Consider the following 22,796-nt stretch of genomic DNA (forward strand, 5'->3'; position numbering starts at 1 on the left):
GGGACCCTGACACCACCCTACCCCCCTCCGCCAATAGGATAGAAAATCTTACACCATCAATCACTCCTCACAACTCCAGTGCAGCTCTTTCTGCCCAAGGGTCCTGTCCCCGTGCTTTAGGAAAACCACCTTTTTGCACCAAAGACGTCTCAAAGAATTCTTTCTTGGCCGTCGGCTCCGATCCCCAACACTCCGAACCACATCAACCTTACTTCATCTCCTCACGTAGACACTTTACTATCTCGTGATCACAAGAAAGCAGACTGGGTACAGTACAGTATATTTCGAGAGAGAAGGAACCACATCCCCGTGACTCTCACTACAGAATATTGTTACCGTGGTTCTATTTTATCATTATTGTTGTTAATTTTACTGCGCCTAATTTATAAGTCAATCTTTGTCATAGGCATGTAGTATAAGAAAAAACAACACACGTAGGGTCTGGTACTATCTGGAGTGTTAGACGTCCACTGGGGATGTAGGGATGTATCCCCATGGATAAGGGAGGGGGGACTACCATATACATGTGATGGGAAAACAGCTATTTTGAGCTGCTGCTGGGGCATCTGACGGCCTGACAAAGCCCCTCACACCTGGAGTCTGGACATTTAGATAAGGACCCGAGCTTAGGATTCTGGCCGCAAGTTTCTGCTTCACTTTTCCCCAGGGGGCCTTTTGAAATAACCACATAGCACTGACCACCCCCCTACAGCTATGACCTCGTCTCCAACCACCTTACAAGTAAAGGGTGCTTGCTGCCCGGCTGCCTGTCTCCTGCTCGCTTGTGACCTGGGACGGAGGACTGCCCTTCCCCCCACCCTTCATTTTGCACCCGCGCACCCCACTCTGGGATCTGTAAATAACTCTCACGGCTTGACTTCTTGTGTGTGTGTGTGTGTGTGTGTGTGTGTGTTGAAACTGTGCCTCCAATCAAAACAACCCCGGAGGTTTTCACTTCTCCCAACACAACATGACATTCTAGAAAAGGCAAAAGTACAAAGACGGTGAAAAGATCAGTGGTTGCCAGGGGGTAGCAGGGAAGGAGGGATGAACGAATAGGTAGGTGGAGTCCAGAGGATTTTTAGGGCAGTGAAACCATTCTGTATGATACTATAACACCAGAGACGCCTGGGTGGCTTAGTCAGTTAAGCACCTGACTTTGGCCCAGGCCATGATCTCATGGTTCAAGTTCAAGCCCCGCATCGGGCTCTCTGCTCTCAGCTTGGGATCCTCTGCCCCATCTCTCTCTGTCTCTCCCCCGATCCTGCCCCCCCAAAGATAAATACACTTAAAAAAATTGGGGTGCCCAGGTGGCTCAGTCGGTTAAGTGTCCGACTTTGGCTCAGGTCATGATCTCGCGGCTCATGGGTTCGAGCCCCGCATCAGGCTCTGAGCATTCAGCTCAGAGTCTGGAGCCTGCCTCAGATCCTGTGTCTCCCTTTCTGCCCCTCCCCCACTCACGCTCGGTCCCTCACTGTCTCTCAAAAACGAGTAAACATTAAAATAAATAAAATAAGAATAAAAAAGATACTACAACCCTGGGCACACGTCATCATACATTTGTCCAAACCCACAGAATCTGCAACACGAAGAGAGGACCTAACATACACTGCAGACCTTAGTTAATAACAACACATCCAACCTGGCTCATCAACTGTACGAGATGTGCTACCTTAATGCAGGCTGCTAATAACTGGGGACACTGCCTGCAGGGGTGAGGGGGCACAGAGGAACTCTCCTCCTTCTGCCCAATTTTTACAGATCCGTGTCTCCACACACATCTCCGCGAATCTTACTTAATCGGGATTGCTGAGTAACGGGGAAGAAGGAACACGAGACCCAGCTCTAGGTCCGTGGGGAAACCTCAGAGCCTGTGCACAAGAAGTACAAGCCCACAGACAGGAGCCCTGATGGCCAAGTTTATCATGGTAAACCCCGGGGCCACAGCCTAAATGTTCACCATAATTAAATTATGGGCATTCATTCCGAGGAATACGGCCTTGCTGGAGGGCCGGGGGCCAGGGGCCGGGGCATGCACACATCCCCTGGAGGTGTGTGGAGGGCATGCCTGAGCACCTTACCTGCAGGGGGCGGGCGGGGGGCTGCAGCTGCAGGTGGCACCGGCTGGGGGAGTACCAGCTGCTGAGAGAGAGGTAGCTGGGCAGGTACTGGGCCCCCACGGGCTTTCCATTGAGTGCCGTCACCTTGGTCTGAGGAAAAGAGGGTACTTGGTCAAGGCCTGGGTGCTCGGCCTAGGAAGGGGGTCCTTGGCGATGCTTCTGCCTGCCCTGGCCTGCGGCAAGACCCTCCCACGTCCCAATTCCCCTTTGGGGAACCCTCCCCCCGGCTCTCAGAGAATGGGGTCCAATGCGCTTTTGCCCCCCTCTCCCCGTTCCTCAGCTCCAGGAAGCAAGTGTCCGAGGCTGGTCACAGGGTGTTAGGGGGTGGCTCAAGACAGAGGCAGGTGACTCATGTGGCTGCCAAGAGACAGCTCTATCATGGACATACTAGGCAACCCTCCCCATGCCCCTGTCTCTCTCTCTCTCTCTCTCTCTCTCTCTCTTTCTCTGGCTTGCTAGTGACCCTGGTGGCTTCTTGGAGGGGATCACAGGCCTGACAGGACGGTCAGGAGATGGAGAGGCTGTGTGGGACAGCATCCCCGTGGCTCTGGAGCCTGCTCCTCCCTAAGCTCGAGCCCTGCCGCCCTGCGTGCACCAAGCCCTGGGTGGTTATACGGCTTTGCTCCTTTGGGCTTTGAGCTTTTTCCCTTCACTTGCCCCAACACAAGGGAGAGGCCAGAGGTGCAGGTCTAAGACTTCTGTGAGATCAAGAATAAAGAAGTTGGCCATGGGGCGCCTGGGTGGCTCAGTCAGTTAAGCGTCCGACTCTTGGTTTTGGCTCAGGTCACGATCGCAGTTTGGTGAGTTCGAACCCTGCGTCGGGCTCCGTGCTGACCGTGTGGAGCGCGCTTGGGATTCTCTGTCTCCCTCTCTCTCTGCCCCTCCCCCACTTGCACTGTCTCTGTCTCTCTCAAAAGAAATAAACTTTAAAAAAAAAGGAGGGGGTGCGCCTGGGTGGCTCAACTGGTTAAGCGTCGACTTTGGCTCAGGTCATGATCTCACGGTTTGTGGGTTTGAGCCGCACATCAGGCTTTGTGCTGACAGCTCAGAGCCCGGAGCCTGCTTCGGATTCTGTGTGTGTGTGTCTCTCTCTCCCTTTTTCTGCTCCTCCCCAGCTCTCTCTCTCTCTCTCTCTCTCTCAAAAATGAGTAAATGTTAAAAAGAAAAAAAAGAAGTTAGCCCATTTTTGTCCCCGGTTTCTGGGAGGTAGCCTCCAAAGCCTGGAATTTTCCAAGTGATGAGAGTGTCTTTGTTATTTACGGTGCATCCTGAGGGTATAGGCCACCGAGCTGAATCAGGACGGGGCAAAGGGTTGGGGTTTTGAGACTTGTGATACCAGCCTAACCTCCAGGGAGGGAGGCGACTGGAACCGGAGTCTGTCACAGGGCCCGTGATTCACAGCTACTTTACGAACCCCGATGGACACCGTGGACACCGAAGCTTGAGAGAGCGCCCCCGGCCGGCCGTTCTCTGGGGGCACGGTCACACATCATGAGCCAGGAGGATGGTGTGTCCCAGGAACCCCAGAGGGACAGCTCAGGAAGCTTCAAATGTGGGACCCTCCCAGCTCTGGCCCCACGCCTCTCTCTTTTTGGCTGGTGCTGATTTGCCACGCTGCTATAAAAAAAACTGTGATTGCAAGAGACACGCACTTCGAGTTAGAAACTAAGTCCTGGGGATGGAATACCCAGCGGCCGTGACCGTAGTTAACAACACCGCAGTGTATACTTGAAAGTTGCTAAGAGTAGATCTCAAAATTTCTCGTCATAAAAAAAAATGCAGAACTAGGTGTGATGCTGGCTATGAATTACACGTATGGTGGTGTCTGTTTCACATGTGCAAATATGGACTTATGGTATACACCTGAAACTAACACAGTTACAAGTCAACTGTCCCTCATTTAAAAAATAATTGACTTGGGGCGCCTAGGTGGCTTAGTTAAGTGCCTGACTCTGGTTTTGGCTCAGGTCACCATCTCATAGTTCGTGAGTTCGAGCCCTGCATCGGGCTTGGGATTCTGTCTCCTCTCTCTCTCTGCCCCTCCCTGACTCGCACGCACACAGCTACTCTCTCAAAAATGAATAAACATTTTTAAAAGTTAAAAATAATTGATATTTACAATTAGCTTCCCTTTTTAAATTTTTATTATTTTTTTTAATGTTTATTTCTGAGAAAGAGAGATGGACAGACAGGCAGGGAAAGGGCAGAGAGAGAGGGAGGCACAGGATCCAAAGGAGGCTCCAGGCTCTGAGCTGTCAGCAGAGAGCCTGACACGGGGCTCGAACTCACACATTGAGAGATCATGACCTGAGCTGAAGTCAGTCCCTTAACTGACTGAGCCACCCAGGCGCCCCAAGTTTTGTTTTTAATTTTTTTTTTTCAACGTTTTTTATTTTATTTTGGGGACAGAGAGAGACAGAGCATGAACTGGGGAGGGGCAGAGAGAGAGGGAGACACAGAGTCGGAAACAGGCTCCAGGCTCCGAGCCATCAGCCCAGAGCCTGACGCGGGGCTCGAACTCACGGACCGCGAGATCGTGACCTGGCTGAAGTCGGACGCTTAACCAACTGCACCACCCAGGCGCCCCAAGTTTTGTTTTTAAAAGAATAATTACAGACCTTTTCCTAAACAGTATTTGGTAACAGAAATAAAATATCTTCCTATTAAAGTGACATTTTGGGGAAAAGCTAATTTTTAAAAAAATTTTTAAGTTTACTTATTTTGAGAGAGAAACAGACAGACAGACAGAGAAAGCAAGCAGGATAGGGGCAGAAAGAGAGAGAAGCCCAAGCAGGCTCCACACTTGAACTCCTGAACCAGGAGGTCAAGACCTGAGCTCAAGTCAGGCGCTCAACCGACTGAGCCACCCAGGTGCCCCAGGAAAAGCTCATTTTTAGACATGTATCTATGAGAGAGAAAATTATTCAGCTAATTCTGGTATTTGTAGTCATCTCAGGGCTTTGCTGCTACTTAATTGCTAGACGACTAAATGGAAATAAAAGGGATGTCTTGCGATCATTAAGAAAAAGCTCATTGTAACCAGGAATTTGCAGCCCGCTGGATGGCCCGGAGAGCCCCAAGCTTGCAACTTCCATGCTTAAAAATCTTTAAGGACACGTTGCCCCACAGAGGACAGTCACCACAAGCGTCCTCGGCTCCCACCTACACATTTACTCTAAGCTGCCCCCACCCCTTCTCCGCCATCCGGCGTCCGTGGGGCTGTCACAGAGCCGGACGCCCTCTTCTGTCACTCCTGCTCCTCTCTTCCCTGACAATGGGACCCCGTGTCCTACCTTCATAGCTCCAGGCTTGGTGGCCTCTCTGTCATCACCTTCTGTCTGCCCACCTGTGCCCGCTCCCCACCCCCCGACCAGGTACCCTGTAATGTCACTGGAACAACTGTTGAGTTTCAAAAATCAGGCCACTCTGTCCCCCTGATGCTGCCTTCTGGGTAAACCCCAAGCACCCCTGTGAGGTGGGGGGCACCCCACCAGCTCCCTCCTCCACATCTTCCTGAATGGCTCAGCCTGGCTGGGCCCTGCAGGACCCAGTTACACTATGATCGAGGGCCTCTGGGCCTCTGCACATGCTGTTCCACCCTCCTAGAAGCAGTCTGGATGACCCTCCCCAAGGTCAGGAGTCCACATGGTGGGATCCCTTTGGGAAAGCCTCCTTCAGCATGACAGCAAGGAAGCTTCGCCTCTCCTTGACTCCTGTCTTGCCTTGGGCTCTCCCCCGGTCAAACTCCCCGTCAAAGACCATAAACTCCCTCAGGGAAGCAGCAGGCCACAGTTCCACTGAGCTCGTGCCCAAGCATAAATCAGGGAAGGCACCAAGGCTGTGCCTTGTGGCTGAATGACAAAGGTCCAGGAAACTCACCCACCTCCAGCCACACGTGTTGGGCCGACATGGGGATGAAGGGGATCTCAAACCCCACCAGCCCTCCCCGGGACACAGATTCAGTGGTGTAGATGTTGTCCTTCGAGGTCAGCTCTGCCCTGATCTGGACCGTCACCCCCTCGGCCGGGCTGCCGTCTGGGTAGGACAGCTCCACCTGGAAGGGGACCACCAAAGATTCAACACAGGCAAGGCAGTACCACTCCCCAGACGGATCTACAGACTCGACCCAATCCCCCACCAGAATCCCAGCCAACTTCTTTGCAGAAATCGACAAGCTGTTGCTAAAATTCACAGGGAAATAACCAAATAACCAAAACAACCAGGAAAAAGAGGAACCGAGAAGAACTCATATCTCCTAGTTTCAAAACTGTGAAGCTACAGTAATCAAGACTGGCCTAGGAGAGACATGGCGATCAATGGTATGGAATTGAGAGTCCAGGAATAAACCCACACATCCGTGGCAAATTGGTTTTCAACAAGCGTGCCGAGACCATTCAATTGGAAGAGAACAATTTCCTCAACAAAAGGTGCTGGGAAGCCTGGACGCCCACATGCCAAAGAATGAAATCGAACCCCTACCTCACACCATCTGCAAAAGTTAAAAATGGATCATAGGGGCACATGGGTGGTTCAGTCGGTTAAGCATCCGACTCTTGGTTTCAGCTCAGGTCATGATTTTGAGGTTTTGTGGATTTGAGCCCCGAGTCAGGCTCTGCGCTGACAGCATGGAGTTGGCTTGGGGATTCTCTCTCTCCCTCTCTCTCGCTCTCTGCCCCTCCCCCACTCACACTAAATGTCCCCCTCAAAATAAATAAACTTAAACAACTAAAAAAAAAAAAAAAAGATCATAGACCTGAAGTTAAGAGCTGGAACTCTGAAACACTTAGAAGATGGAGGGTTGGGCGGGGGAGGCCAGGAGAGGAGGACCTTCACGACCTTGGACTTGACCAAGAAGTCACAAGGTACAAGTTACCACGGGCTGGCTGTTAGCCTGGTGCCATGTGGTGTGGAAAAAGAACGAGCAAAGGCTATTTATTCACAGCTTGCTGCAGCCAGGGAGTCAAAGCCGCCATCACTTGTGTTTGGCAGAGACTCAGGTGCAGGTGAAGCGGGAAAGCCTTGTAGAGAAGCAGGGAGGGCTTCAGGTGTGCCTCTGTTGAAGGCTATAGCTGTGGGGAAGCTGTGGGGGCTAACTAGAAGTGGGGTATCCTAGACAATCGGTTAGGGGAGCGTACAGGGACTCAGTATCTCTCCAATGTGCGGATCTGATCTATTCTATTCTATTCTATTCTATTCTATTCTATTCTATTCCATTCCACTGCATTTTAGAGACAGTGCACAGATGCCCAAGTAGGGGAGAGGCGCAGAGGGAAAGAGACAGAGGATCTTAAGCAATCTCCATGCTCAGCGTGGAATCCAAAGAGGGGCTCGATCCCACGACCCTGGGACCATGACCTGAGCTGAAATCAAGAGTCGGACACTTAGCCGACTGAGGCACCCAAGTGCCCCGGCACTCTCAATTCTGTCCCATTGGTCTCCAGGTACAAATTACCGTGTACGAATCACCACATGCTGGCCGCTGGCCACTGGCCTGGTGCCACGCTGGGGGAGGAACAGAACGGGTAATGCTATCAACAGTTCCGTGTGATGCTCAGACCTCATTCAGACGTAGAAGAGGCAGTCGGAACGAGGGGTTCAGAAGACAGGGATGGTGTGAAAGAAATATGGCCGGTGGGCCCTGAAGGACCCTAGAGTAGCCCCTCGACTGTGCAGGTATTTGGTGACAGAGTGACAGGGGCTTTGGCCGGCATGATCCCCATTTACAGCTCTGTTCTTTAATGCAGATGGTGGATAATTTCTCAGTGGTCCCTGAAATGTTCCCTTTCGTTGATCTGACAGCCCGAGCCTCTTCTTCAGGCACATTCTGACCCTGCACGTTGGGCTTTAGCTTCTCCTCAAGCTGGGACCCTCAAAGCCAGGGGCGCACAGGCCGTGTCTCTGTGATTGCGCCTGAGGGGCTGGGATCCGGCACAGACAGAAGGGAGGTCTCGGAGCAGAGCAGGAGTAGCAGGCCACAGCATGAGGACACCGGGATCCTGTGAGTGACCCACAGAAGGTTAGAGGGGCCAGCAATGTGGGCGGTGGGCAGAGCTGTGGTCAGGGGTGCAGCCAGCTTCCTCTGGGGTGACACTGGGCTCCACTGGCCTTGGCCCCCTGGGACACAAATGCCCAGTTCAGCAATTAGGATAAGGATCTCGGGTTTCTGGTCACCTAAAACTTGACTGTGTATAAGAATGGCATGATGGGTGGGCAGGAGGTGGGGGCCTATTCAAATTGCCACATTTGGGGCACCTGGGTGGCTCAGTTGGTTATGCATCCGACTTCAGCTCAGGTCATGATCTTGCGGTTCATGAGCTTGAGCCCCACATCAGATTCTGTGCTGACAGCTCAGAGCCTGGAGCCCGCTTCGGATTCTGTGTCTCCCTCTCTCTCTGCCCCTCACTCCCCTTAAAAATAAGTAAACATTAAAGAAAACACACACATACACACAAGACGCCACTTTCCCCCAGGAGATCGAATCATTCTGTCTCAGGGACAGGAGATCTGCCTTTTGCGGCATTCCCTTGGATATTAGTTCATCCAGAAATAAGTCGACCCAAATAGGAAAGGCATTGCCTGAGAGAAACCGAATGAATGGCTTTACAACGCCTTGGTTTAACGCTGTAGATACACGAATGTCTATCTACGTCAACTAAAGCAGACCATCCTTTTAGGTGGAGCAAAATGCCCAGTCCCCTCACCCTGGGCCCAGTACCAGCTCTTGCCACAGTCAGCAGAGGAGGCCCTGGTCCCCAGACAGCAAAGGTTATGCAATGTAATTAAAGGACACCGTCCTCCGCAGAGTCACCGTGATGGGACCCACTGCCGTGGATTCTCGGTGGTCCTGGGGGGGGGGGGGGGGGCGGGGGCGGGAGGTGGTGCGGAGCCTGTGCCCTCAGACGGCCCCTGCTGGGCCCTATCCCCAGCGCTTACCTTTCCCACGTAGGACAGGCCAGGCTTGAACTGCTTCCTGGTGTCCTTGGAGTAGCGGACATCCACCAGCTGCCTCTGGACAGGAGTGGAATCATCAAAGGCCACCTGCTGGCTCCCGTCCACACTGACCACCGTGGCCCAGATGCTGACGGTGCCCCGGAAGTGCTCGGGGACATCGGCTGGGATCATGTCCTTCACGCAGATGTCGAAGTCCTGGGAGCCGTGGATCTGGAGGCAGGAAACGCCCAGAACGTGCTCACTCGGGGTCAGAGTGGTTTCAGTGAATGACTCTCAAAAACACATGTGAAGTCCAGGACTCTCCAGCCACTTGGAGGTCCAGGGGGTCACTGGATCCCTTGTTGGATATGCAATATGACCCAGGGAGGAAGGGCATCGGTCCCACCAGGCAGAGGAGGTGAAGGCTTCTGTAGTAAGTTGCTCACCCTCCCACAGACAGCAGGACAGGGATTTGAACCAAGTCGCCCCCACTTTGGAGCACTCGCTCCTGCTCCTGGGGCACAGAACGCTCCATTCACCCCCTACCCCAGGACCCAGCCAGGAGCCGGGCGAGTAAGTCCATCCAGGAACAGCTTTGGAGTACATTACTCAGCAAACCAGACAATTAAGGCTAGGGCACCACAGCCTGCAGGGAGGACAGGGTTCAGTGCCGGAGGCCCCTGCAGAGACAGAGGATCCCCAGGATGTGTGTGCACGTACGGGGCGGCACGCTCACAACTGAGCCAGGTTATAAAACTTTACACGCACGGGAGTGTGAAATCATGCAGCTGCCGTGGAAAACAGTCTGGGAGTTTCAAATGGCTAAACATAGCTACCACTGAATCTACAAATGGGTAACAGGTTGGCCAGACCACATAGAAAAATGGCCAACCCATTGCCTATACACCAGCCTTGTAGAAAGTCTGACCCCCAGGAAGAAGCCAAACCCCCATAACAACCAGCCCCACACGGCCAGGACTTGATTAATCACGGGCAGCTTCTCTGATTTTTTTTTGCCCCTACTTCTTGTCTTTTTTTAATTTTTTAAAAAATGTTTATTTCTTTCTGAGAGACACAGAGCATGAGCAGGGGAGAGGCAGAGAGAGAGGGAGACACAGAATCGGAAGCAGGCTCCAGGCTCTGAGCTGTCAGCACAGAGCCCGACGCGGGGCTCGAACCCACAAAACGTGAGATCATGACCTGAGCTAAAGTGGGACGCTTAACCGGCTGAGCCACTCAGCCGGCTGCCCCTACTTCTTTGAACGAACTGAGAAAGCCACACATGCACCCCTAACCAATCTCACCAGATGCTCCCGTTCTAGTCAGGTGGTGACAGCTTCCCCCAAACACCCACAGCCTCCAACCGGGGCACACGCGAAACCCTCCCTGTTTCTCACGACCAAGCTTCAAGCCTGCCAAACGCAGGTGATGGCGGCTGACTCCCTTGCTACAGCAAGCTCCGAATCAACGGCCTCTGTACGTTCTTACTCAGGTGGCTTCTTTATTTAATTCCATACCACACGACCTAGGGACGCCACATCCAAGAGAAATGAACACGGGCCAGCCCCACAAAAACCTGGACGTGAGCGTTCAGAGCAGCAGCAGCGGTAATAGCCGAAAAGTGGAAAACAATTCAGATGGCCATCGCCGGGCAAACGGATAAACAAAATGTGGTCCCTCTGCATGATGGAATATTACTCGGCCACAGAAAGGAATGAAGCCCTGACACACGCTACACTGTAGATGCACCTTGAAAACATCGTGCTGGGGGGTAAGAAGCCAGACGCCGAGACCATATAGTGTATGATTCCATGTGTATGGAACGTCCAAAATGAACGCCCAAAATCCATAGAGACAGAAAGCAGATCTGTGGTTGCCCAGGGCTGGGGGTGGAAAGAGATTAATCACAAAAGGGCATGAGGGATTTGGGGAGGATGGTGGAGATTATCCTAAAACTGGGCTGAGGCAACTGGTACACACTCTGAATATGCCCCCAACCCCCAAATCCTACATTCTACATGAATATTTGAATCGTATGGTATGTGAATTGTATCTCAATGAAACTATTTTGCGGGGGGCGGTTGGGGGGGGGTCGCCTGGGTGGCTCAGTTAAACATCTGACTCTTGGTTTCGGCTCAGGTCATGATCTCACGGTTTGTGGCTTCGAGCCCCACATCAGGCTCCGTGCTGACAGCACGGAGCCTGCTTGGGATTCTCTCTCTCTCTCTCTCTCTCTCTCTCTCTCTCTCTCTTGCTCTCTCTCTCTCAAAAATGAATAAGTAAACTTAAAAAAAAAAAAAAAAAGGGACGCCTGGGTGGCTCAGTCGGTTAAGTGTCCGACTTCAGCTCAGGTCATGATCTCAGTTTGTGGGTTCGAGCCCCGCGTCGGGCTCTGTACTGGTGGTGCAGGACCTGCTTGGGACTCTCTAGCCCTCTCTCTCTCTCTGCCCCTTCCCCACTGGTGCCCTCTCTCTCTCAATAAATAAATAAACTTAAAAAAAAAAAGAAAGTAAAATAAACTGAACGATCACGGAGCTGAAGCCTTCCCTGCAGGAAGGGATCCATTGGCTAAGCAGCCCTGGGGCCCCTGCTCCTTACCTTGGTGGTTCTGAGGACGGGGCGCCCCACCTCCTGGCTGTAGTACCCCACACCATTTACAGTCATATTGATCGTCAAGGTCCCCGAGACAGGTTTCCCAAAGGTATACCTGGAACAAAAGGATAAAGGGAGTTAATTTCACACAGAGCAGCAGGAGAGGGTCGGTCTCAGGAAGACCAAGCCCCCCGTGTCGTGGCCACTGGTATGGCAGCTGATACAGGGCTCCTTTGCCCTCCTACATTCTCTGCTTACAGCCCTTTCCACAACCCAGAGCCAGGAGAGATAATGTCAGGGGCCTACAGTCCTCTGCCCCAAGACTTATGTTTGAGAGAAAAAGAGACCAAGGGTCAGAGAGGAACTCTGAACCCAAGAGCAGGAGGGTATGTGAGACGACCACAGGGCCTGGCCAACTTGTTGGGGCAGGACAGTACAGGGGAGCAAACAGCCGTGGGCACCAGGGAAGCCCGGGTCTCAGAGCCCTGGTGAGTGCAGTTCTGAACCAAGGCTCTGACTTCTCTGAGTCTTGGTTTCCTCACCCAGAGAACGGGAATAAACCTATCCTCTCAGAGATGCTGGTAAAACTTACACATATCTTTGTCATGCCCTATGCAGAGGGGACACCTGCTTACAGGGGCACAGGAGCAAGAGGGACGATCACAGCGAATAACAAAAATAATGCCAGGCACTTTGATAGTATTTTCTAGACTATTAAAAAAATGTGTGTGTCTCCCACACATCCTTGGACTGTATTTTTTTTTTTAATTGTATTTAAGGAGAGTTGACAACATCCTTGGGTTTTAAACACACCCAGCTGGGGAACCTGGCGGGCTCCGTCAGTAAAGCGTGTGACTCTTGATCTCAGGGTGGTGAGTTCAAGCCCCACGTTTGGGGTAGAGATTGCTTCACACACACACACACACACACACACACACACACACAGCTGGAGGAGAGGAGGGCAGGAGAACCGCCTCAGCCACAACCTCTGGCAGGTGGCAGAGCTCAGCGGGAACACAAGGCTGGGTGGGCTCTCCCTCAGAGCCCCCAAAAGGGACAGTGTCTCTGGACACCCTCTGGTCGACGCCCACTCTGGACCTGGTCACCAACCTGGTCATTAGACAGGCAACCCCTTCAAGAAATCCCTTGTGGGTCAGCCCACTCGCTGTGGGTGCTGTCTGCAAGGAAGAGAGAGTCCCCGGAAGGGGTCCCTGGGGGTCTCCCCCCAGGAGGAGGGGGAGGATACCTGAGGGAGGAGGGGCATGCCTGTAGGGGATGTCCCAGGGAGGGGCATGTCATGGGGGCGTGTCCCAGGGAGGGGCCTGCGGTGGGGGCGTGTCCTGGGCGTGTTTCCCCGCCCCCAGGGGGAGGGGCTTACCCATGCTGACCACCTCTTCCTCACCTGGCCCTCACGGTGCCCTTCTCGCATGTGTCCAGGTCCCGGATATACCGGGGCGGGTCAATAAGGAGCTCAAATTTTGGCAACACTGGAAGGAGAGAGCAGAGAAGAGGGAAGGGCAGGTTCCACCGCTGGGGTGGCCTCAGAAAGTACTGGAGGTTTTGGAGGCGTTAACAGCAAAGCCGCAGCCCCCGCCACGGAGCAGCCAACCCCACAGAAATCCACACCACCCTTCGCTGAATAAGGGCAGCATTCTGGGGATTTTGCTGACCCACCTCTATTTCCTATTTTCGGAGAGACCCACACCCCTTTTTTCTCAGGAGGTCCACATCTCATCACTTTTAGGCCACATGCTCTGAATGCAGCCCAGCCCAGAAGCGCCCAAGTGGCCAGGTCCTAGACCAACTAGGGGTGGCTGGAGAGTGCTTGCAGCTGGAGGGGTTCTCTGCTTCACGACTCAGCCTTGGGAGCATCCAGCCATCTGGTCACCCTGTGCAGCTTGGGGAGCAAGGGAGCAGCCCAGAGGAAACGTAAAGACCCTGGTCCTTCGAGCTTGTTACACAAGGCGAGAAATGCCTTTCCTCGGGAAAACAATGAAAGAACCAAAAGAAGTGGACTTAAAAGGGAAGGAAATTTGGGGCGCCTGGGTGGTTCAGTTGGTTGACCATCCCTCCGACTCTTGATTTCGGCTCAGGTCATGATCCCAGGGTTGTGAGATCAAGTCTCGCGTCAGGGGCTGCACCGAGGTGGAGCCTGCGTAACATTCTCTCTCTGCCTCTGCCCTTCTCCCCCACTTGCATACATGTTCTCTCTCTCTCTCTCTCTCTCTCTCTCAAAATGAAAATTTTAAATTTAAATTTAAAAAAAGGAAGGGAATTCTGCTACAGTATGGATGAATCTGGAGGCCATTATGCTGAGTGAAATAAGCCAGACACAAAAGGATAATACCGTATGATCCCGCTCACATGAAGCACCTAGACGAGTCAGACCCAGAGGAACAACGAGTAGGATGGAGGGTGCCAAGGGCTGGGGGAGGGGACAAGGGGTCAGCGTTTAATGGGGACCAAGTTTCAGACTGAAGGATGAGAAAGATCTGGAAATGGATGCTGGTGATGGCTGTCCAACAACATGAATATCCTTAACACAACAGAAGTATACACTTACGAGTAGTTAAGACGGCCAATTTTGTCACGTATGGTTCATGACAATCCTTTAAAGAAGGAAATGACAAAGCGCCCAGCTCTCTGCACTGATCCCCCAGTGAACGGGGCTCCTGCCACTCACCCCCATCACCGACGTCACCACTGAGTCTGTGGTTTCTCCCAGATGTGAAATCCCAAGATCCCAACATTCTCTGGCTTACCATACTTCTGAACTTCGAAGGACTTGTTGTACACGTGGCCTTGCATTTCGACAAAAATGAACCATTCTCCCAGCACCGGCTGGTCGGACAGGGGGAAGGTCACGTTAGCGACGCCTGTGTGAAGAGAGACCACCCGTCATCCTGGGGCGAGTGCACGTGCAGGGTGCCAGCTGGGTGCAGCAAGGACGGAACAGAGGCACCCCGGGGACCTGCACCCCCCCACCCTGCCCAGAGCCAAACCTCGGGGGAACCAGAGACGAGGCCAAGGCCCGGGCTGGCGGGGGGTCTGTGCCCAACAAGCTTCCCCGCGGGCTGAAGGTGAGAGATGCGGAGAGAGGCCACCCTTCAGCTTCCTGGGGGAGCCCTGTGGCCAAGACGCCACGCGGACAGGGAGGTGACAGGCCAAGGAGACAGGCCACCACGCTCAGCCACTCTGCTTCCCGCCTGAGCCAATTCCCAGCCTCAGCACTGCTGACATTTGGGGCTGGGTCACAGTCCACGGTTGGGGACATCGTAGGACACTGAGTGGCATCTGTGGCCTCCACCCACGCGATGCCAGTAGCTCCTCCCCCCACGTCACGGCGACCCCCAAGTATCCCCCACGGAATGCTACGTCCCCTGGGGGGCAGAACCCACCCCCTGCCCACCAGTTTGCTACCCAAACTGAACATGGATTCTCAACAGGCTTCAAGACCGGGCACTGCTCTCCCTGCAAATGGGCAGCCGGAAATGCCAGCGGCCTCCGGGACAGGGGGCAGCCTTTGCCCTGGGTCTGCTCCTTGGAACCCCGGCTGGAGCGGATACAGGGAGGAGAGTCAGGGCGGCATTTTGCACGCGCCCCGCCGCGGGGGAGTCTGAAGGGGTGCGTAGACTCCAAACCGCTGAGTGTGACGCGCTCTGCCTGTCCCCAACAGGGACACCGTGCCGGCAGTTCTCACTGGGACTCCCGCGGAAACCCAGATTCCAACAGCACCCTCTGCTTCTCTCCGCCACTCTGGAATTGGAAAACGCGACGGCCAAAGGTCCCTTTCCTCACGTATTCTGAGCCTTTGATGGTCAGAGGACACTTAGGGTACATGTCACCAGCGTGCATTTTTTCTATGGGGCCTCAGCCAGGAGCAAAATCACACCAGTTGAGCACCTCTGGTCTACATATATCACAAGGGGGTTAAAAAATTCTTTTTAATGTTTATTTATTCTTGAGAGAGAGAGAGACAGGGAGCCTAGGTGGGGGAGGGACACAGAGAGAGAGAGGGAGACACAGAATCCGAAGCAGGCTCCAGGATCTGAGCCGTCAGCACAGAGCCCGACACAGAGCTTGAACTCACAAGCCGTGAGATCACGACCTGAGCCGACGTCTGATGCTTATCCGACTGAGCCACCCAGGCGCCCTGCAAGGGGTGTTTTAAGCGGGAGGCTAGCCGTTCCCTTCCTCTGTGTTCTTCAGATCAAGTCCACACACCTCCCCGCAATCCAAGACGCCCCGATCTCACTGCTGCTTCTGCTGTCAGCACTCCTGACTCCCGGGGCCTCCCTCCTGTTCCCAGCCTCACTCTCCCTGACATCCACTGGCCTCTGTCTGGAATGCGTTCCCTGTCCCCTAACTTCTGCTCCTTCTTCACTTCGTTGCTGGAAAGGCTCTTCCTCCCGGCAGGCTTCCAGGATTGTCTCTGCTGCCCCAGGCTGGGCAACAACTCCATTCTGCTCTCTCTCGGTTTGTATTTCTCCTTCCTAGCACTCATCATGGCGGATGTCATCGCCTGTTATCGCTTAGTCGATGTCTGCCTCCCCCGCTGGCCTGGAAGTTCACCCTTTGTCAGCGGCAATGTCAGTGCCCCACTGACAGGAAAAGAGAGAGAGTTGTCCTGCCCTTGGCTCCGCCGCAGCCCGTGCAGCCCCAGGCTCCGAACTCAAGGAAGCCCTGTCCCTGCTCGTCAGCCCTCCCCAAGCCTTCTAGAGACGCTGCACTCTTACATCCGGCTCGCAGAGGCAGTCGGGGGTCCAGGAGCCCCCGAGGGGATGATGACATGAAACACCTGCGCTGGGAGGAAGATGTGGTGGGGGGGTTGGCGCCCACAAACAAGACTGTGATAGTCCCGAAAGGCCTCAAGTTATGTGCAGGAGCCCCAGCCGGATGCCGGGACCAGAGAAACATGGGTGGGGGTGCCAAGCTGCAGGGAAGGGCTGGTGGGGTCCCAGGCAGAGCACATTCTATCTTCCTGGAAGATCTGTTGCACCTGCTGCCCAAAGGTGCAGCCCCTAAGCCGCAGAAGAAAGAAGGGGAGGGGACGGGAAGAGGTTTACCGCAGCAGAGTGGCTCCAAGTGTCTCCACTCCATCATCCTCGAGCCCCTGGGGTCCTGCGGGGGACAAGCGCGCAGTGAACTCAGGGCGCCCGGCTTGTGTCCGATGCACGCGAGCACCCCCGAGCCCTCTCTCTCTCTCGGGTGGGACAAGCACGGAGGACAGGCCCCCAGATTAGCCATTTACACGGGAGCAAATGAACCCTCAAGGCGCTGAAGGGACTTGTGTGCGAACACGGAGACAAAGGGGCCAGATCTGCTCCTCGTTTAGGGAGCTGTGTGCAAATCTACAGACAGACACACACTTGGCTTGTCCCAGGGCAGATCCGGGGCCCGGGATGGACCCGGCCCCCGGCTTGGGAGGTGCTGGGACAGGCAGGATCTACCTCGACAGCAGACAGTCGGGGAAGACAGACCAGGTCTGCAGAGAGCAGGTTAATCGGCCCCAAGTCAGAGCTGCACTCACCAGAATGTAGGCTTCCAGCTGCAACACAGACAGACAGGCAGGCAGTGAGCAAACCCCCCTATAAAGCCCCCGCCCTCTGAGCACGCTGCCACATGCCCACCAGTGCTCTGGCCTCCCCGTGTCCCACGGACCTCCCCCTGGCTCCCCAGGGGACTCGGAGCCACAGGGAAAAGCGAGAACGGAGGTCGAAACCGGAAGGAATTGGGAAGAAAGACCCGTTGCTGGTGGTGCCCCTGGCCAGGTGGTCCCGGTTGGGGAGGGGGGGGGGTGTTCCAGGCACATGGTTTTATTGGTGTTTTTTGGTTTTGGGGGGTTTTTTGTTAAGTTTATCCAGGCACACGGTTTTAGATGCTGCTCTCACCTTCCTGCTGACAGGCCTCAGGTTTGGGGTGACAGTGAAGATGCTTATAAGCACTGGAAGGAAAGGAGACAGTCATGCGGCAGCTCAGGCCATGGCCGGCCCTCCCCCCCAAGCCTGCAAGAGCCGCCCACCTCGGTGCTGGGGCTTGTACACTGGCTTGTCCGTCTGGATGAACACGGAGACGCCCCGGCCGTCCACAGTCACGGAGGTCTGGTTGTGGAAGAGGGGGCCCTCCTCTGCCCGCCGGCCGCGGCCCCACACCTGCAGGAGGGCCTGGCCCTGGAGGCCCGTGGGCACCTGCAGGCAGAGCACAGAACTTGGCGAACGACACGGCATTTCTCAACCTCGGCGCTGCTGACCCTGAAGGGCCGGATCATTCGTTGCAGCGGGGGCCATCCTGTCACTGCAGGGTGTTGAGGAGCATCCCTGGCCTCCGCCCACTGCATGCCGGCAGGACCCTCACCCCCCGGGGTCATGACAGCCAGAAATGTCTCCGGCCACTGCCAGTGGAGCCAGAATCTCCCCCCGCACAAGCTGAGAATCACTCAGCAGGAGCCAGTCTAAGAGTTGAGGAGCCCAGGACCTTTTTTGGGCGTCTCTAGTCTGCAGATCCCCTGGTCCCCTGTCCTACCCCTTCGTGGTCTCTTCTACAAATCCACAGCACCAATCCTGTGAAGAGTGCCTTCTGATGTGCAGTGGCCAGGGACAGTGTGTAATCTTAACCCCTGTCCAGGGCAGCCCTGCTTTCTGGTTCACAAGAAAGCCGACCTGTAGTTCAAGAGGACTTATCAAAGGTTTCCCAACTATCGACATCTGGGGCTGACTCTTTCTTGGTCGTGAAGGCGGTCCTGGGCACTTGGGGGGTTCGGAGCTCCCACTAGGTGCCCTCCCCAATTGTGACAAGCAAAAAGGTCTCCATTCTCTGTCTCAAATATAAATAAACATTAAAAACAAAATTTAAAAAAAAGGGGGGGGGGGCGCCTGGGTGGCTCAGTCGGTTAAGCATCCGACTTCGGCTCAGGTCGTGATCTCATGGTTCGTGGGTTCGAGCCCCGCGTCGGGCTCTGTGCTGGCAGCTCGGAGCCTGAAGCCTGCTTCGGATTCTGTGTCTCCCTCTCTCTCTGCCTCTACCCGCTTGCGCTCTGTCCCTCTCTCTCTGTCTCTCAAAAATAAATAAACATTAAAAATAATTTAGAATGCTAATAGATCTTTGTGCACAAAGACGCTTGCAACTTTCAGATTACATTACCAAAACCCTGAAAACAACCTTTTAAAAAAAATCTAACCATGTACAAGGTGGAGAGGGTTAGTAAATTAGTACATAAAAAAAGATCCAGTAGGATGCTGTTTACAATAAAGGGCAAATTACAATTATAGAGGCTTGAACACACGGACGTATGTTTATGCAGTGTGTTAAGAGAAAAGAGCAGGAAATGCCAGGGTGTCTACCCTTTAATTGCAACGATGAAAGAAATACCTTTTTGTTTTAAGTTTATTTATTTGCTTTGAGAAAGAGAGCGAGCATGAGCAGGGGAGGGGCAGAGAGAGAGGGAGACAGAGAAAATGAAGAGTCCGACGCTTGGCGCGCCTGGTGGCTCAGTTGGTTGAGCATCCGACTTCAGCTCAGGTCATGATCTCTCTGTTCATGAGTTTGAGCCCCACATCGAGCTGGCTGCTGTCAGTGCAGAGCCCGCTTCAGATCCTCTGTCCCCCTCTCTCTGCCCCTCCCCACCTAGCATGCACACATTCACGTGTACTCTCTCTCTCAAGAATAAACATTAAAAAAAAAAAAAAAAAAAAAGAGCCAGACTCAACCAACTGAGCCACCCAGGCATCCCTAGAAATGTCTTTATGTGGATGAAGATTTATGGGAAACACAAAAGGGAAAAGTATAGGGGATGGGATTACAGGTGAGCTTTCTCCTTTTCTCAATTTTTTCTTCATTTTTCTCACCACACATGCAACCTCTCTCGCTCCATTTCAAATCAATTATTTCCAAGGTAGGATTTATGATTTTAAAAATTCAGAGCTTACCTTGAGTTTGATTGTTCCTTTATCTACAAAAATAAAAATTAAATGACAACAGTTAAATTGGGAGCTGTGTTTTTCTGCCTCCCTGAGCTGCAGTCTTACAACTAGGAGCCTTTTCTACCCAGAGGGATTTTCTGTAGACAAACACACACACTGGGTCATGCTGGTCTGGCCTGGGCTGGGATTGGGAAAAATGAGATGTTTCCTCCTAGGTGGTGAAAGCTGAAGGCCAGAGGGGATGGACAAGGCTGAGTTATTCAGGGGAAAGTTGGCCAGCCTGTATTCAATTCACTTCACCCTTGGCCCCTACCCAAGGTAAGCTTGAAGAGAGCAAAGGGAAAACTCCAGGGGAGTGGAACAAGGAGAAGGGTGGAGAGAAAGAAGAGGAGACTGAGGTCCCCAGTGGACCTCACTCCAGTAGATCTATTTTCCCATCACCTCTCTCTTTACCCAAACAGAATCATTTACCATTCTGACACTCTCTGGGCTTTCTAGCCTCTAAGACTTGATTTAGCATCTACTGCTTTTGCCTCCCAAAACTCATTCCCCATTTTCCACTAGCAGAACCCTGATTTCCTTGGGGGCGCCACCTCCCCAGCTCCCAATTCATGAGGCTTGGTGGGGGTCTGCCCATCTCTCTTGGGGCTCTGTGCAAATCTACATAGGTCTTCCCTCAGCCACAGTGATTGGTTCAGAGTTGAACACATGACCCAAAATGGGCCAATCAGCATTGGCTTCCCCAGTCCCGGAGGTTGGGTCAGGATTGAGCACATGACTCAAGATAGAACAATCAGAGGGAATGATGGGACATTTCTCAGAGGTCTTGAGAACCGCTTACTCTCTCAACTTTGGGGAGACACAGGCCCATCCAGAAGTGAGCCTGGGAGACAGCCAGTGACGTCAGTGGCCTTTTCTAGTTGTGACAGCCCATAAACACTGTTGTTGAAGCCAACCTGATCTGGGTTTGGGGACTGGCCAACAGGACTGCTGTGCTCCCACCTGCCCAAGCCCTCTCCCGGTTTCCACTCCAGGTCAGCCTCTCCCTCGTCTCCCTGGGGGACAGGTACTGCCTTGTGGGCCTGAGAGCCCGGACAGGACATCGACTCTGTGTCTCCTGTGGCCAAATCACACTCTGCGTGAAGAACGAGTTGTCTGTCCTGCTGGACAGGTCCCTGCTCTCACCAGCTCTGTCCAGGAGGCCAGCATTGTTGTTATCTGAGGTTCACCAAGGGCGGCAAGGGAGAGGCTGGCTGGGGGCCTGAGCTCAACTCAGTGATAGTCTGGCTGTAAGCCCAGGTCTGGGCCTAACACCACAGGGGTGCTAGAAGCTCAACAAAAGGTCTGAAATGGTCCTGCAATTCCCTCTGGGTCTAGGCCCCACCTCTAGCCAAAGCTGACACAGAAGGGTTCCCGACTCCATCCGGATCGGCACCCACAGAACCTGGGCTGCAGAGGAACAACGGACTCTGATTTCCCAGACAGGGCAGGTGGCTGCCCCTCCCGGGTCTTACTCTTCCCATCTGGAAAATGGGGAAAAGGCAACTCGCTCTCCCTCTCCTGCTGGGAGGTGGGGTGGGAGAGAAGCAAAGCAGTGCCCGCACGGCCTGAGCCCTGACCAGGCAGTAAAGGCCACTTTACAAAGAGAGACAAAGGAAGCACCCCAGGGACCTACCCAGGATGGCTCCCTGGCTCCGTGCCACCGCCTCGCCCTGGGCCACCAGCTGAGCCTGGACCATGACATCCCTTGGGGAGTTAAAGATGGTCACACTGATGACTTCCTCCACTCCCGAGCGGAAGACAGAGGGTGCAGCAATCAAATAGCCCCTGTAGGAGAGGAGAACCTGAGTGAAACTGACCCACTTCCGGCCTCCTTGCCACTCTGGCTGCATCAGGGTACTCCCTGGGTGGTCTTCTACCTATGCCTGACCACACCACGATGACACTGTCATTTTATGTTATCTGTGTCCCCCACCAACCTGTGAGCTCCTGGAGACCAGGGGCTGGCTTATTCATCTCTGAAGTCCCCGGATTAGGTAAGAATCTGGCCTCTCTGTATCTACCCAGCGCCGCGCCCCTCCTTCAGTGTCTGCATTCTGGCCTCGGGCCTTTTTAGTCAGCTCATTCTGCCCCAGGACCTTTGCTCCTGCCGCACCAACACGGCGAAATACTCCCCCGAGGAATTGACCGGATCCCACTTCATCCTCACAGCCGCCCTGGGAGATGTGCTCAAACCACCCATTTACAGAGTCAGAAATTAAGCCCTGGACAAAGCCAAGTCATGTGCCCAACCCAGGTTTCGAACCGAGGCAGCCAGACTCCAGAGCCCAGTGGCAAGAAGCAAGGAGCTTCCTGCAGCATTTAAAGAACAAAACCCTGAAAATCAACGAAATGGCTTGAAACAGGAAATGCTCTGTGAACAGTGGAACCAAAATGGCCCTCTCTTTCTGAAAATCCTCAGCTCAACTAACCGTGAAGATATTCCTGGAGAATAAGTAGCATCATCTCACTCTCCAGATGGGAAAGCAGTTGCTCCGGAAGGAGAAGGAACATGCAGCAGATCGCATTCGGACAGGGGAGAGCCTTGGGATGCCCTTAGGGCACCCGACCTGAGGTACAGGTCCTCCTCACCTGAGTTCCTGCCTCTGTTATTCTAGAACCTTCCATGGATAATCAAGAGGTCTTATTCACCTGTAACCATGAAAACTGCTCACGATGCAACAGTAAACACCAAGAGCCTAGACAGCAAAGGAGCAGAAACCCAATGGTGCAGAACTACAGGCACCAGAAGGAAACAGGCAAAAGGCAAAACACGAGGCCAGACAATGAGATTAGGAGAGATTTTCGTTTCTCAAGATCCTCTCTGGGACCCCACGTTCACACGACAAAGACACGAATTTAGACCCTTACCAAACATCATACACTCAGGTGAACTCAAACCGGGTCAGAGATCTAAAGGTAAAACTCTAAAAGCACCAGAAGGAAACATAGGAGAAAGGTTTTGGTGCGCTCGGGTTAGGCAGACGTTTTGTGACTACGACACTAAAAGCTCAATCCATAGAAAAAATTGTGGACGAAGCGGACTTCGTTAAAACTTCGTGACAAATCGAGCATTTCAAAAGACGCGGTGGGTTCCTGTTGAGTACCATCTGGCCACAGCACCGACCCTGGGAGCCCACCGCGCTCCGTCCAGCTTGAACAGTGGCCAGAGTTCACGAATCCTGGGTTCCTACAT

The 22,796-nt window shown here is 53.6% G+C and overlaps 1 protein-coding gene across 1 annotated transcript in view; it reads right to left on the reverse strand.

Moving 5' to 3' along the window:
* CPAMD8 (C3 and PZP like alpha-2-macroglobulin domain containing 8) overlaps positions 1-22,796 on the reverse strand; it is an 81,863-nt gene that overhangs the window by 56,509 nt on the left and 2,558 nt on the right. The window contains exons 2-13 of the mRNA XM_049640170.1: positions 21,237-21,388; positions 19,568-19,590; positions 17,665-17,830; positions 17,534-17,586; positions 17,173-17,190; positions 16,709-16,763; positions 14,405-14,518; positions 13,045-13,129; positions 11,649-11,757; positions 9,054-9,281; positions 6,004-6,174; positions 2,082-2,210 (exon numbers count right to left, since the gene is read on the reverse strand). Coding sequence (XP_049496127.1) covers positions 2,082-2,210; positions 6,004-6,174; positions 9,054-9,281; positions 11,649-11,757; positions 13,045-13,129; positions 14,405-14,518; positions 16,709-16,763; positions 17,173-17,190; positions 17,534-17,586; positions 17,665-17,830; positions 19,568-19,590; positions 21,237-21,388 — 1,303 coding nt within the window. The remainder of the gene's footprint in view (positions 1-2,081; positions 2,211-6,003; positions 6,175-9,053; positions 9,282-11,648; positions 11,758-13,044; positions 13,130-14,404; positions 14,519-16,708; positions 16,764-17,172; positions 17,191-17,533; positions 17,587-17,664; positions 17,831-19,567; positions 19,591-21,236; positions 21,389-22,796) is intronic.

This window comes from Panthera uncia, chromosome A2 (genome assembly GCF_023721935.1).
Source record: "Panthera uncia isolate 11264 chromosome A2, Puncia_PCG_1.0, whole genome shotgun sequence".
Taxonomy (NCBI): domain Eukaryota; kingdom Metazoa; phylum Chordata; class Mammalia; order Carnivora; family Felidae; genus Panthera; species Panthera uncia.